The 16,907-nt window shown below is 39.5% G+C and overlaps 1 protein-coding gene across 7 annotated transcripts in view; it reads left to right on the forward strand.

The window, feature by feature from the left end:
• LOC121296784 (lipopolysaccharide-responsive and beige-like anchor protein) overlaps positions 1–16,907 on the forward strand; it is a 295,937-nt gene that overhangs the window by 198,792 nt on the left and 80,238 nt on the right. For all 7 annotated transcript variants that reach the window (XM_041222596.1, XM_041222620.1, XM_041222603.1 and 4 more), the window contains 2 exons: positions 7,090–7,230; positions 9,087–9,206. In XM_041222596.1, the coding sequence (XP_041078530.1) occupies positions 7,090–7,230; positions 9,087–9,206 (261 nt within the window). The remainder of the gene's footprint in view (positions 1–7,089; positions 7,231–9,086; positions 9,207–16,907) is intronic.

Raw genomic sequence — 16,907 nt, forward strand, 5'->3', positions numbered from 1 at the left:
GTTAGTTGACAGAAAAATCTTGCTCAGTGAAAAGTGACTTATCTGTATAGCAAGGACAGTGGCATTTTAATTATAAGTTCATTTCTTCCCAGTTAATCACTTAAAAGCGCTGATTAGTCTTGGTATAATTGCAATTGATAATTGTTTAGACAGCCTCCTCTTTAATCATTAGACAGCGTTTCTGCTGATACTGCCTGCCTGCCAGTTACCACTGCTCAGACACTGTACCTGTAGCTTGGGATTGGGTCCTGTCAGCTGAGACTGAGAAAACAATATACTTAAAAACCTTTGCCAATTATTGATAGTTAGCAAAAGAACCACCAGCAATTCCTTCATTTTGTTTAGGTTGTATACTTTTGCTGCCTGTTCATTGGCTAAAAACAAGCTCAGAATCATTTATCACAAGCTTATGCTGTATAGTAGCTAGCAATGTCCCATATGGGTCACAATTAACGAAAATTTAGAAATAAAATTAACAACTTTTCTGATTAGAAATGATGCAAAAACACTTGAAAATATCAGCAGCATAACTCAAACGGTGCAGAAGAATACATTTTGCTGGCGATCTAAGTTATAGGGATTTTAATGCTAACTAATTTGTTGTGAGGGTGTTCATGACCCCAAGAACAATAGAGGAATTTTGCTCTGTCTAAATTGGTTTTAACTCTAAAATGTAGACACAAGCTCTGTGTGACAGTGTTATGGGGAACTGATCTCCAGGTGCGGGAGTAGATCACAGGAAATAAAGTGAATAATACTGTAGCCAACCTGTCAGAGAAACATAATGTTTTATAGGCCTTGCATAGAGTTCAGGCTTCAGACAATGTAGATGCGCTTTATACCATGTCGGTTATGACCAAACCACATTACTTTTTGAAAGAGTAAACCTATCACTTTTTTCACCCTATCTGAATTATGGTTGAGAAGATGAGCACTGTATTAGGAAGAGTGAGTTGAGTGCATTTCATTTTGATAGCTCAGCTTAAATTATTAAAACTATCCAAAGGGGAAAGGAGCAATAGCCATGCATTAAGCCTGTGTAATGAACCCTGTTGTGGGAGGACGTGGGTTTGGTTTTAAAGCAAGACAATAATATAGTGGGCATGTGCCTTAGACAGGTATGCTGAATAAATCACAAAGCTGTGAAATTAAGTGCCGTATGAAAGCAAAAATAAAATGACAATGTAATTGTATAGAAATACCTGCAAGATGAAAAGTCATATCCAAGCTGTACAGACAACATGGGGTTTAAAGTAATATTTACTGAGCTTTTGATTTAGGGCAAAGTTCTCCCCAACCCCCACCCCCACAAAACGACTAGATTCAAATTAAGTACTCAGATTATTTTTTCTTGCATTCCAGCTTGGCAATACATTCCATACAAAGTATGCTTTTCATTATTTTATTTTTTTTTAACCACGTATGGAATTAATTCTTACTGTGGAACAATTTGCTAATGGTCCAGTTACAGGTGTTTCATGCCTTTGCAATTTGATTTTAAGATTTCTTAATGTAATAATTGAATAAAAAGGATACATTGAAGAGGCAGAGCCTGAACCTGCCCTAAAATTCTCCAGTCCCACCCCCCTCTGTGTTAAATGGGTAAATTCCATCTGATGTGGCCCCACTCCCTGCTGTGCTTATTGAGCAACATCAGGCATTTCCAAAGCACCACCATATTATTAGCCATTAGAAAGCACTCAAAGTGCTCCTGTTTACAAACCAAATCACACTTGTCGTTCAAGTAGAGTGATTCGTAGCCGAGAGGCCTTTTAAACAGGTCTGGAGGTAGAGAATATGTTTGCTTTGAAGAGGGAGACAAGCTGCAAATGCATAGGGGCAGTTCCCTTTCATGGCTGATATGGATTGCTTTATTCTGTGCACTCTGTTTGCGGCATGCGGCTCAACTCCCTGCCTCTGGTTCCTCACTTGCCATGCCTTGTGCCTTCCGTTTATTTGTGCTTCGTATTGCCTACCAGTTTGAAACATGACGGCAGAGGCTACTTTACCCTTTCCCGAGTTCTGGCAGCCCATGCTCAGTCAAGCTTTCACACCCTGGGGAGTCAAATGGGAGGGACGGCAGTCTTTCGGATACCCGCTGCTTTTTTTTTTTTCTTTTTCTTTTTTCTTTCTTCCCAGCAAATCTCAACAATCTTTATTACATTTGTTATATTCATATTGTTGGCACGAATAATATCAGTGCACAATCACCGAACTGTGCATTCTTCTGACTTCAAGTGTAATTTGTATTTTTTTTTTCTTCCTTTCATAGCATCAGTGCTCCTGTCTTTTAGCAGTATGATAGAAATAGGTCATATGGGACCAATGTCATCGGGGGCTGAAGCTGCTATGAACATAGTGTGACATACTGTCATCACAGAATATAATATTGCTGTAGAATTTATGTTTTTAGATGGAGTGATTATACCCTCTTGGGTTTTCTTATCATAAACTTTAACCTCTGTGTGACATCGGTTGCAGAGAAAGGTCACGTTGTCTTAACCCTCGGGCTGACTACAGGCTAGCCTAGCATAAAATTGCCTAAAGGGTTTAGTGAGAGGATGTGCTTCTCTTATCCCTTCTCTGCTTATCCATTCTGTGTGTTATTTTAAACCAGGGGATCCAAGGAGCAGAAGACCAGAGGAAGCACAAAATGTATTTGCCTGGAAAAAGAATGGCAGATAAATGTGTTACAGGCTAGAATCGATTTTGATTTAAACCGTGAAGCACAGACACAGACAGTATTAGACTTACTACGTCACTTTCACAGTGTAGTGCAAGAGTAAATAAAGTAATAATTTTTTGGATGTGGGGAGGATTATCGTGGTAATACCCAATTACATTAATTCTTTGCAAAAAGACAACCTTACTGTAAATAATTTATTGTTTTAGTGTAAAACAAATAACTTTTCATGATTTAATTATTAGTATTTATATACATTTAGTAGAGTATATAGGGAATAACAATGTGGTTGAGACCAGTATGTGCATTTATACGATGTGCATTTGTAAACATTTTTGAACTGTAGAAAGGTACCCGTATCTTAAGATTTCAGTTCATCAGTGCCATAAAAATGTACAAGTCACTGTTACTGATAATGCATTTTTACTGTTTAAAAATGATCTTGCTGTTTTAAAGACAGCATAAGAATAATCTTCAGAGATAATGCATTTTATTGTATAAAGATTTATATTTTTAACTATCATATTTTGAAAAGCTTGCATTGTCACAGAGTATCATAGTGGATGTTGTGGTTAGCTAACTACACAGTGAAGATTTGTATCCCACCAATTAGGAGCTAGCTTTAGTTTGTCACAGTATACTGACTAGAGCCAGATCAAGACTGTGTGAACTGCCAGTACAGAAAAACCTTGATTATCCCAGCAGCCCCCTAGTAACCCATCATGTTGTCGAAGCTCTTCAGTCCGGTCAAACAGAAAATGTGCTAACCTGCCCTATATCTCAGTGCTAACCTGCCCCATATCTCAGTGCTAACCTGCCCTATATATCTGTATTATGTATTTTAAAGCTACAGGTGTTGTATTATATTTTGTTCTGCTGTCTTGGGAATACTATATTAAGACATTTACAGGAATAATGTGATGATCTAAACAAATTATAGGTTTCAAATGCTCAAGTTTATTTGCCTGTCTGTTGATCATATTATAAAACAGAGAAGTTACCCAAGGGTATGTGTCAGGTAAATTTCAGTTAAAAATGAACCTTTGCTAATGATATCCAATAACCCTATTTAGTGCCTTATTGTAACAATATTATACACGCAATTCTTTATTCTAGTGCACAGCAATTCTGAATTGCCTATGTTCTGCATTGCATAGGTTCATAATTTAGTAAATAAGGGAGAGTACTCTAATATAAACATGCTATCTATGACAATTGGGGGGCGCTGCTACATTCATAGATGAATACCTTAACAAATGTGCCCTGTAACTGCTTTACAGCTAATTAAAAACATTTAAGCACCTCATTTATTAGACCAGTTGTCAGAGAAATATTGGCCAGTCCTGGTAGAACATATTAGCCCAATACATTGTCTTGACTTTATCATAAACCTGCTGGGGCTGCAGTGATGTACAGCACTGTCACAGTAGATTGTGAGAAGGTTTCCACAACATACCGCGCGTGCCATTAATTTATAGCAGTAAACAATGTGTAGCACTCTGGCTGCAGATTTTTTTTAATGAGGTGGATGTTATTATTGCAATAAATCAGCACAATCGTGTAATGTATAATGCAATGTGTGTATTCCCACTGTAACTTCACTGAGTAAGCCAACAGTGTATCACTGTCAGCAGCAGTCTCACTGCAGAGCTACACAGTCTCTGCGTCTTTGATGGGTGCCTGGCTGATCGGCTCCTACAGTAAATACAGAAAGAGCAAAGAAATAAAGGGTATCGAGTAATGTTCCCTGCTGTGGACCTCGACTGTTACAATTGCTGCAGCAATCAAAATTGATTCTAAATTGGCTAGGGCTCTATATTCAAAAGGGCCACATTTTGTACTCATTACGATTGATCTGACGGCAAGTCATTGGAAAAATTGAACTGGATCAAAGTGATTTCTAAAAATTAGTAAATACATAATAGTGCAAATACATGAGGAGTTGGTTTGGGAATCAGGGAGAGAGGGTTGTTACATATAGTGTTTAGCCTTTTAGGGCAGGATTTTCAAACGGTCGTAAATGATAACTCCAGTGTTAATCAGGAAATCGGTGTGTAGCATTGATTTTGGCATTTTCAAGCGGTCGTTATGCCTATTTCGTTATTAAATAATCGTTCCAATGTGAGGTTTACGAAATTATGTAAATTTACAAAATAATGTTACTATCTTAACGAGCAGTGTTGCTTGTGACTATTTATTTTGTTTGCGTGGGAATTTAAAAGGAAATCTTTGTTAATTGTCATAATTTATTAGAAGTTAAGTTGCTCTTGGAAAAACAGGGTTTTAATTAACAAAAGACAACTCACCTTGAAGCATAAATTTAACACACCGGCTGTGACGCCAACGATACAGACCAGAGTTAATTTCTTTCAGACCTCCTAGATAATTCAGTATTTGTAGTTCTGAAAATATTTTAGCCTTTTCTATAGTTGTGGTTATGAATGAGATTTATTCCCTTATTTTAACCATGTGTAACCTTACAGAATGTTTGTTGTTGCTAAAATGATATACCATTATTTGCACCCAGTGTAATGTTACTACCAAGAAATTATCAATGCAACTGTAGCCTATTTGAATTCTGCATACATACATTATATGACAGTTCTACTGTAGATTTTATTTGAATTATTCTCCATTAGATATTACAATAAAGTTTCCTTAGGTGATTGCGGATCTGCAATGCGTCCTTGGCTTTTAACGTTCTTTTCTCCACACAAGAACCAAGAACAAGCTTAGATCAAGCACAGATCCACTAGGAATGTGATTGAGATCATTGACATGGATTTAACATAAATGTGTTTGTAATGTTATCAGACTACCTCCACACTTTATGTAAAATGTACATGTTCACCTTCACAGGTTTAATGCATATACAGTTATCTTATTATACTGTACATGTTTGTGGCTACTTCTAATAATGTTGAGTTTATTTATTGCTGAGGCGAGCAAAGAGTACCAGAGAAAATGCATGATCAGAGGAATTCACCGAACAATTAATTATAAACAAATTGTGTATTGGGTTATGGAGTTATATCGTCATTTTAAAAGCGTATTAAATATATAATGAAGTGTTACATGCATGGTATACATGTATAATATAGCTAACAATTACAAACACAAATGACACTTATTTATTTATAGCCTACAATTGTACACAGTACCAAAAAAAAAAACATACAAAAGTAGTCAAATAAATTCCAACCAATATACATAGATGGCTTATGGTATTATTATTATTATTATTATTATTATTATTATTATTATTATTATTAACCAAAAAAAGATTGCAAAGTGCACATTAAAAGAGTTGGATATAGTAAGCTGTAGCAAAATATACCCCCGAATGAGGGTAAATGACTAGTGGGGTTTAATTTTTTTGTATTTTTATTTTTTAAATCTGTGCCTTCTGTTTTTTACCCACATGCCAGATAATCGTAAATCAGCATTCTATATATAAGTGTTCTAAATAAATGTACGTTCTGCATGACAAAATGTCTTGCTGGTGGGAGCCGTCTGCCTGTACGATAGTTTCCATAACAGCAAATTATGCCTCCATTCATTTTTTCTTGAGCTCGTTACCATGTATTTTGATTAATGAGTTCCCATTATCTAGTCATTGAGACAGGAAGTGATGTACATCACCTGTGACAATTAAGCTTATTAACGAGAAATGTGTTCATTAATGACCTCATCAACTCAATTTCAAAGCATTAACGTATTGATTTAATTAACACATTTAGTTTGAAAATCACTTGCTACTAAAGCTCTTGTTACTATACCATGACTTTGGTACAATAACACTGGTTTTTAAAAATTCTGCCTTTAATGTCCTGCAGTTAGCTTTTGTGACTGATAAGAAAATGTAATTTTTTTTAAAATCAGCTGTTCCCACCATTTTACACAATATATTTTTCCACACAAATTTGAAAAATAAAATGAAATAACACCATACATTGGCTCTTCAAAATGATTATTCGCTTGACCTAATCTTTATTTTAATGATGCACCATTTTTGCTAATTTGTAGAGCTTGATTCATGTGCTAAATGTTTTCTGCTTGCACATGTATACATTCATCTATTTGATGTACTGCTTCTTCTAATAGGGTTTTTGTCAAATCAGGCGATGATTAGAAGTTTTGTATTTATTTATTTTTTATAAATATATTTGAATTACAAATGTTCTGATACATATTGACTTCCTTTTCATAATTATTTTTTCTTTTGTTTTTTTTATACATAAATAAGGACATATGTTGTTTTATTCTTAATTAATGAGTTAATGTCCTACCCATGTTTATTATAGCACCAATTGAAGAACATTCATATTTCTTGAAGTTTTTATGCCTACATGGCTATTAAGAGAAGTGTAAACGATGAGATGTCAATTGAGTTTCTTTTTTTACAGCCCATAGGAGCTCTCAACCCAAAGAGAGCAGCCTTCTTCTCTGATCGCTTTGAATCCTGGGAGGATGACCAAGTCCCAAAGTTTCACTATGGCACCCATTATTCAACTTCAAGCTTCTCACTCATGTGGCTGCTGAGAATAGTAAGTACTCTACCGATTTGTTACCATTTTGTATATTCTGTTCTGTGTAATATGTATTAAGAGGTCTGGGTGATAAGGGCCCAAATATTACACTGCTGTGTTATTAAATTCATTGGCTGGTTATTTGAAAGCGTACCTAGTGAATAATTATAAGTAGAGTAGACAAGCGTTTCTGGTATTGCCTTCATCAGCATACTTTGGAATCATCATAAGCAGTAGTTCCTAGTATAATAGGTGTTTTCTATTTAAAACATTACCTAAATGGGCTTTCTGCCACTGTGATAATAGTCCACTGCTTTAAGGAAGTGAACACCAAGATGAGGGATATGTTACAAGTTAATATGTATGGAGAAAGGCACTAAAAATAATCAACTGCATATACAATATGGGGGGGGCTTTTGGAAGCTTAATGCAACTTTCTTGTGCTTCTTGTTAATTTGCTGACAGACACCAGGTCCAGTAAAATAAAATCAAGCTCCTACAGATATGAGGTCTAAGCATATGAAAATAAGTCAGTATGGTGTCATCAGGGCTTGCAAGACTAAATTGCTACTGTACTGATGAGTAAAACATCTCCTCACATGGAAGTATTCAGCAGGGTTGGGAAGGTGAAATTGTTTTGTACAAGTGGATGCATCATCCTCTCTCCAGGCCAATATGGCCCCAGCGAGTTCCAGGCACTGGATAGTGTTATTCTGAATTATGTTACTGGGAGTGATAACTGTGTCAGCATTATGATAACAAGTGGAGCAGGAGATTAATATCTCTGAGGGTGGAAGCAAGGTGAGCACTGTTAACAACAAAAAAGACTGATGTTGATGTGCTGCTCCTTTTTATGACAAACGATGCATCATTTAGGATATAACCAACTATGTTTTATTTTTTTATTTTATTTGAATTACATTTTTATTTTAATGTTTTTGAATCACAGGTATTGTAAACTTTTTTAAATTTATTTAGTAACCCTGATTACTGTAATAAATACGGCTCGATTTGCGCAAAAATTTATTTGAAGGTTCATAGTAAAAAGGAGTACTTTTATAGGATAAAATAGTCTGGATGCAGTGAGCCTAAATTGCTGCGGCTCCTTTTAGCTGAAGCAGTTACATACATTTGTGTTGCTGGATAGAGGATGTTTTAGTTGTATTGGTGTGCTGTAAATCTTAGGCGCTGTGGCTATTTTGTCAGACAGATAGAGGAGATGTTTATTGTCAAGAATTTAATTGTCAGATTTAACATGATTCTGCATTAATGAATGGCATTGCTAAAAAAGGCTGCATTCTTTATTACTCTGCAAAGCGAAAACAAACCTTAAGTTCCCAAATAATATCATAGAAATCTGTTTACTGTATTTTGTTTGGCTGTAAATGAATTAGTACAGTACCTCCATTAATAAAGCTAGTTAACATGCTACTAGATGCCATAAATTCTTAAAGTAAAAAGTAGTTTATAATTTAAAGTAAACATCTACTAGTATATACTGAGGCATTGTTTAACTAAGAGTTCTAAATTACTTGATTGAACCAATTATTTTCTTAATTGGTCAACACTAAAAAAATGTCCAGGTCTTTTAGCCACTGATGATTTAAATATACCCAGAAAACTGGCAGGATTGTGGCTCTACAAGACCAGGGTGGCAGCCCCTGGTCTCGTAATTAATTAATATACGTATATAAAATAGCTGACTAAGTTGCCTCTTGACTAACTTTTATACAAATAACCCAAAGGACTGTATGTCTGTGCTGTGAATCTCTGGCATTTGCCAAAGAATTGTATTGTTTTTTCAGCAACGTGCAGGATTTTCTCACTGCAGACATTTGATTTCCTTACATTATTCTCTATATTTTTATTTCCAGGAGCCTTTCACCACATTTTTCCTGAACTTGCAAGGGGGGAAATTTGACCATGCAGACAGGAGTTTCTCTTCTGTGTCAAGAGCATGGCGCAACTGCCAGAGAGACACCTCCGATGTGAAGGTAACACATATCTATCTATGTATTAAAATTATACAGTAGACCGTAGATAATATAATCTGACCCTTTTTAGTGTTATGCTTTATTTAGAGTATTGATTGTAAAGTCTTAAATGTATTTTTTCAGAATTCTCCAAAATTACAAGACAAACAGTGATTTACCCATTGGACAAATACATTATTTTCTTTATAAAAAATCTCTGTTGATCTTCCTGCTCCCAACCCACACTTACATTTCTTTTAAAAGCCCCCCATGAATTGCTAGTTTCATGTCAAGTACCAAATGGGTGTTTATCTCCTAAAGACCCAGAACCTGAATAATATATCAAAGCTGCTCTCAGAGCCTGTGATGCAGTAATGCCCGCCCCCAAGGGCATATAGGGATTGCACACACAGATCTCGTCATAAATTTTCCTTTCAGCGGAACCTGACAGGAGAGCCATAGACGGATGAGTACTTGTTACTTGTATCTGCTTCTTATTGCTTTTTTAAGGCAATAATTATTAACGTTTAGTACTTTGTCTAATCACACGTAATTTTGTACACAGCCTGGTGCTTGTTACATCCCCAGTGGCCTTGTACTCTCCTGACTTATGCTTTCCTCACAGGTTGCTTAGCTACGGATACCCTCAGTATTGTATGCATACTTACTGCGTGGTTTAACCAGAAGCTTACACAGGTGGGCATCCTTGTATACTGCTTCCTGCGGTAACAGAGTAGACCAGTGACCGACCCACTCTGGGACGCAGGGAACGAGGTCACCATCCCATACCGCTCTGGGTCACATACCGTACCATGAAAGCCACTGTTCTGTACCAAGGGTACCGTACCGTGGATCATGTACCGTACCAAGGGTACCGTAGCGACCCAACATGGTGCAAGTTATCGCACCGGTACCGAACCAACCGGTCATTGTCTCGGTACCGCTCCAGTTCACGTCTTGTAGTGAGGGTATGGTACCGTAACTACCCGACACCAAGATACTGTACTGAACCGACCGGTACCTCTGGTACCGTTTCGGTTCAAAGCTTGGTACCACACCGTGCACCGAACTGATACTGAAACGACCCGGCAGTTTTACAGTTCGGTACACTGTGTTGCTTCTTGCATTGTGCCTGGGTTTTATCCCTGTGAGGCCAATCTGCCAGTGGAGGATAAGCATGGTAGGTGCTCTTCCTGCCTGGGTCTGGAGCATGCAGTTCATGTGAGTTCTGTGCTACTTTCTCTAAGCGCACTCTGAAGAAAAGTGTGACTCGCAGCTCCATAAAGTGCTCGGCGTCAATCACACCAGGGCAGCATTCCCACCAGCCTCTGTTGCAGAGATGGCTGCATCCTCTCCCCTTAACGCTGTGTCAAGGGAGAGCAGGAAAGCCCACGTAGTAAGCTGTCTTCATGGTCTTCCTCGTCCTTCTCTGCCTCCTCTTCCCCTTCTCCATGAATGAGGAAGAGAAAGAGTCACCGGTGCAAGAAATTGTCGGACTCCAAGCAGTTGAAGAAACTCTGGTTAACTGTTTCCCATCAAGTAATGATGCATGCAGAGCTGTTGTGTGAGTGTGCAGCTCCGCCTGCCCCCTCTGGGCTCCAAGGGGCTACAAGCATGCACTGGCAGAAGGATGATGTGCTGTCTATCACCACCTCTGAGGAGGTAGGCGAACAAGAGCTGGCATTCCCCTCTGAGGAAATGAAGTCAGATAGCACATCCCTGTAGTTAAGCGCTCTTTGTCAGCAGAGCTTTTACTGCCTCATCCATGTCCGGATGCTACAGCACTCTCGCCATGCATGGGAATCTACAAAGGAGCTGGTGCGTCTGCTTCCCAAGCAACCACCTCCAGTGCACAAACCAGGTGCAAACTCATGCCCAAGAGTCTGGCAGCCTCCTAGACCGGCACAGCTGGCTGCATCTACAGCCAGAGGGGGTTTTCATAATCAGCCTGCGGCAACTTTAATAAGTTCCACCACCAGGCGCTGATGCAGAAACCTCAGCCTAAGCCACAACCCCAGCAGCAGCCCTAGAAGCTTGCTGCCACAATCCCAGGGCCCCTTTTCATGGAGCCACCTGGAATATTGCCATCATACTGCACCACAAACATGTGGGTGTTTACTACTGTATAGAACGGCTATTCTCTGCAATTCAGACATGATCCCCCTTCCTTTTCGGGGCATGACTCCAACATTAGTCACAGACCCTCAACATGCAGCGGCATTGTCTCAGGAGGTGACAGCCATGTTGCAGAAACTGACTATTTGCACGGTACTCCCTCTCAACTTGAGAGAGATGTTTTACTCTAGGTACTGCAATGGCGGCCTCTGACCAATCCTCGACCTCAGACAGGTCACCCTGTATTTTGAGTCGCATGAGGTTCAAAATGTTGACTATGCAACAACTGTTGCAGTCAATCAGGCCAGGTGACTGGTTCACCACGGTGGACCTAAAGGATGCTTATTTCCACATCCCCATAAGACCAGGAGGTACCTGCAGTTCACGTTTTAAGGAACAGCGTACGAGTTCAGTGTATTGCCATTTGGCCTCACTCTAGCTCACCGTGCCTTTTCAAAGTGCATGGAAGCTATTGTGGCCCCTTTTGAGACCCAGGTATCAGTGTTCAATTACCTGGAAGACTGGCTCGTTTGTGGCCCACACAGTTGAGCCAGCCACCTTCATTGATGAATCATGCAAAGAGCCAGCTCACACCTACGCAGCCTCCTATCTGGGAGTTCAGTTGGACCAGGTCCATGCTATCCACTCTGTTGGATGACAGAGTGCGGAGAATAGCCTCCTGCTTAAAGCTTTTTCAGCTCAACAGAGTGCTTACAGTACTAAAGTTCTAGAGACTTCTGGGTTCGATGGCAGCAGCTTCCCAGACACTTCCTGTGGGTCTCCTGCGCATGCGTCATCTCCAAGCTTGGTTCAACAGCAGGGTTTTTCAGCCCTTTTTGAATTGTGGCTGCCTAGTGACAGTGTCTCACCACTGTCTAAATGCGCTCTCTTGGTGGACACAGCCTGCCCATCTACGCCAGGGTGTGGCACTGGACAGTTTTGCCAGAAAGGAGGTCATCATCATGGACATGTCCAGTCTTGGCTGGGGCGCTGTGTGGCATGGCAGGGGGCCAAGCAGGGTATGGAACCCCCCTTGGCAGGTTCTCCACATAAATATTTTTGAGCACCAGACATATTAATCTTGCCTTGCATAATTTTTTGCATGAAGTTCAAAGCAGACGCGTGATTGTCTGGACAAACAACACTACCGTGGTGGCATATATAAACCACCAGGGAGGCCTCAGGTCTCCTAGTCTCCATCGCGTAGCCCGCAAGCTTTTGCTATGGCCGCACAATCACCTCCTCTCACTGTGGGTGATACACTGGGCGGCGGACCTCCTCTCACTGCACTTTAGAATGCAGGCTTCACCCTGAGGTGGTGAGCCTCGTTTTGGAGCGGTTCGGGAAGGCAGAGCTAGATCTCTTTGCCTCCCAGGAATCGACCCACTGTCCACAGGTTCTCCATAACAGGAGCTGGGGACCTGCTGGCAATAGATGCCTTGGCACACCAGTGGCCGAGGCAGTTGCTATATGCCCTCCCACCGCTGACCATGCTCTCGCTGTGCCTGGAGAAAATTAGTCTGGACCGGGCCAGGGTGCTACTAGTAGCCCCTTACTGGCCCAAGAGATGGTGGTTTTCAACTCTGGTGCAGCTTCTGAGCGGCCAGCCGTGGAGTTTGCCAAAATGCCACAACCTGCTCAGTCAGGTGTAGGGGACATTATGGCACTCTGTCCCATTATAGCTCTGGGTATGGTGCCTGAACAGATACATTTCAGCTGTCTGGGTCTGTCAAATAGGTGATTGACACCCTGTAAAATGCTAAAGCAGTGTCCACGCATTCCCAGTACGGGCACAAGTGGAGTGTCTTTCAGACGTGGTGCCTGCCTTTTAGTTTTGACCCCATGACCTGTCCCATGGCAGTTATACTGCAATTTCTGCAGGGTGGCTTCAGCGTCAGCTCTTAAAATATAAACATAGAGGTGAGTTCTCCCTCAATTTTGTAGCCCTAGCTACTTGTTACTGGGGTTCCTAATGGTAATGCCCTTGGCTTAGCCTTGTAGCATTCCAGTCGTTCTGCAATATTGCCTTATGATGGCTTTGGTATTCATACCCATTAGGTAATGATTACATTTCGTACTTGATAGGAGCGCTAGGTTATTATCATAAACCCGGTTCCCTGAAATAGAAATTTAACCATTAACCTTCAAGGTCTTTGCATCCATGATTGCAGCAGGCTCGAAGGAAAAATTCTGACAAGATCTATGTGTGCAGTCCCTATATGCCTTCGTGGGTAGATATTACTGCGTCACAGGCTCTGACAAGCAGCTTTGATATATTATTCAGGTTCTGGGTCTTTAGAAGATAAATACCCATTAGGTAATGGTTACATTTCTATTTCAGGGAACCAAGATTATGATAATAACCTAGTGATACATTATTTTGATTGGTTGTCCAAATATCTATTGGGTTGCCTGTGTCTGCAGGCTTTTTTTTTTTTTGATGTTGAGGGAGGAGTCTTGTGAGCTGGCTGTGCAGATACAATGTGTCAGTAGGTATTGCACATTAATAAAAGAAAGCTGAAGCATATGTGTGGTCACAACCAATACTTGTCACGCTACCATGAAAGCCTCAGGGTTTGTGATCAAAGCATCAGACTAATCCTGATTTTGCTTCACTGTGATATAACCTTTATGTGAACCTTTTTAGAATTATTCCTTCTAAGAAGGCTTTTGGGAGTCCGTTGTGAAACTGTTTTTACTCACAACAACCGTCTCCTGAACCCTTCAAAGGCCGAAAGGAGGGTTTAACACATGCCAGTCCCTTTTAAAATATTAATTGTAATGCAGCAGGTTTTTGTTGCCACAGTTTATTTTGTTATCTATGTATTGGTTTCTTGCCGATTTTGGTTTCAGAAAATATTAGAACATGTGGTTTGCATTCGGAGTAGCACTTGAATACAAAACACACTAAAAGGCTCAGTTTAACCTGTCATAACAGAAAATCTTGAATAGTTATTTTTATTTTTATTTTTTAAATGTAACAAATTAACTCTTGAGTCCTGTGGCCTACAAGTATGGATAACAAGCTTTGTCTTGGAGTGAGCAATATTAATACAAATTACAAAATCTTAAGTTGAAAAACTAAAGTGGCAGTAGAAGGTGGTCACCCTTTCAGATTTGAAAGCTAGTGGGATATATAGGTTTGCTTCATAGTGCAAGTCTATTGAGCTCTACTTTTACTGTTACAAATTCTGTTTCACTACCTTCTAATAAAATCAATTGCTAATCAGTGAGGAAGTGTCTTGTTATAAACACAGGGATGGAAATAAGACTCATATTGCTTAGCAGTTTTCCCCATTCCAGGTTTTACTGCAAGCTTGGTAAGCCACGTTGTGAAGGTAACAAGCCAGGTGTGTCTTTTGAAACTCATAGTGAAATCACTTTTGGACCATCTTCTCTTATCTCCATCCATGAAACAGAAGCAAGAAAATATTAATAGTCTGATTTGAATAACCTTTGTGGGATCTGCTTGAGGCATATTTCTGTTTATTAAACTGGTAATGGAACCATAGTACAGTTTGAGTGGCCACGGGCATTTTGAACTACTTGCTTCTCCAGTGTCTAATGGAGACCACTTTCAAATCTCTGCTGCACAAACTGTCTTTCTCCAGACACACTGCCAGTATTTCACACCTCTACTGCTATTATCTGTTGATGGACAGGATCCTAATCCACCTATGACAGGTGCCTGTCATAACAACCCACATGCTCAGCCTAAAGTTAGTGTAAAGCCACTCAATAAGTAACACAAAATGGGGAATATTTTTGCAGGGCACTATATATACTATATATATATATATAAGTTTTTTTTTTCCTCGAATTGTTTTCCTGTAACTCACTGAAGAGGCCCATCTTTTATTTTTTATAATACATGGATATCCTTTTGATGCTAATATTAGAGAAGACGAGGTTCAGCAGTAGAGATGGGTTTTTAAACATAGTGTTTCAGTGCTGTACAGATGTTCTGTGTTGTTATCCGTTAGTGCTTCAACTTTATTTTGATAATTGCCTTTACCTTGTTTTAATTTCCCATTCCTCTCTAGTTTCTATGAGATATGAATGTACCAGCTTTACATCAATAGGTCAAAGTTCAAATATATTTTCCTCTAGAGAAATTATCACTTTTTGACGTCATTACTGTGGTATTATGCCTTTTTTCCACCCCAATAAACTACTGACAACATTTCTCCCAAATTCCAAATAAAAATATTGTAATTTAGAGCATTTATTTGCAGAAAATGATAACTGGTCAAAATAATAAAAAAGATGCAGTGTTGTCAGACCTCGAATAATGCAAAGAAAATAAGTTCATATTCATTTTTAAACAACACAATACTAATGTTTTAACTTAGGAAGTTCAGAAATCAATATTTGGTGGAATAACCCTGATTTTCAAGCACAGCTTTCATGCGTCTTGGCATGCTCTCCACCAGTCTTTCACATTGATGTTGGGTGACTTTATGCCACTCCTGGCACAAAAATTCAAGCAGCTTGGCTTTGTTTGATGGCTTGTGACCATCCATCTTCCTCTTGATCACATTCCAGAGGTTTTCAATGGGGTTCAGGTCTGGAGATTGGGCTGGCCATGACAGGGTCTTGATCTGGTAGTCCTCCATCCACACCTTGATTGACCTGGCTGTGTGGCATGGAGCATTGTCCTGCTGGAAAAACCAATCCTCAGAGTTGGGGAACATTGTCAGAGCAGAAGGAAGCAAGTTTTCTTCCAGGACAACCTTGTACTTGGCTTGATTCATGCGTCCTTCACAAAGACAAATCTGCCCAATTCCAGCCTTGCTGAAGCACCCCCAGATGAGTCCAATTTTCAGCTTTGCCCAACACCAGGTCGTCTAATGGTTAGCCTACAAGCCACAGTGTCTCACACCCACTGTGAAATGTGGTGGAGGATCGGTGATGATCTGGGGGTGCTTCAGCAAGGCTGGAATCTTTACAATAACAGTAGGCTTCCCAAGCTAGCTTGGAAGCCTAATAATAATAATAATTAACAACAGCAGTGTATGGTAACCCCAGTTTCATGCAACAGTTGTGATGAATTTGAATGTTGTGTAATATTGTAAATAGCAGAACCAACTCACTGTAATTTAAACTTGTTTTAACTTTGAAATAAACAGTAACATGTAATCATAAGAGCTTTCTGTGTTACATGCTGTCAGATCGTGACTTCACTGATACTGAGCAGTGGAGCTACTGCACTGCAGCATGCTATTTCCCAACTACAACTGTAGAAAATCAGAAGTGCCATCATAAATTCCATACACAACACTTGCAAAATATTTAAAATATAAACATGCTAAGTTTATTGCAGTCATCAGCTGCATAGATTAACCATTCAGCAGAATGTGGCAACAAACAAGTGAGTACAGGCATTAAGTTAGTGTTTTATTATCACTTTAGTTTTGTAACAAGCTGTTGTATTTTAAGCAGTTGAATATGATAGCAAACAACTTGATCCTGAAGTGGCACCAGCAACTGTGTCTGGAGCCCTGATTTTTGTAATTTTGCTTGAAAGAAATGTATTGTAAAGAATAAACAGGAAACAAAAACAAAACAGGTCGTGAAGCTCATTTGACCAAAAGTGCTTTAGCTACT

The sequence above is a fragment of the Polyodon spathula genome, chromosome 2, assembly GCF_017654505.1.
Source record: "Polyodon spathula isolate WHYD16114869_AA chromosome 2, ASM1765450v1, whole genome shotgun sequence".
Lineage (NCBI taxonomy): Eukaryota > Metazoa > Chordata > Actinopteri > Acipenseriformes > Polyodontidae > Polyodon > Polyodon spathula.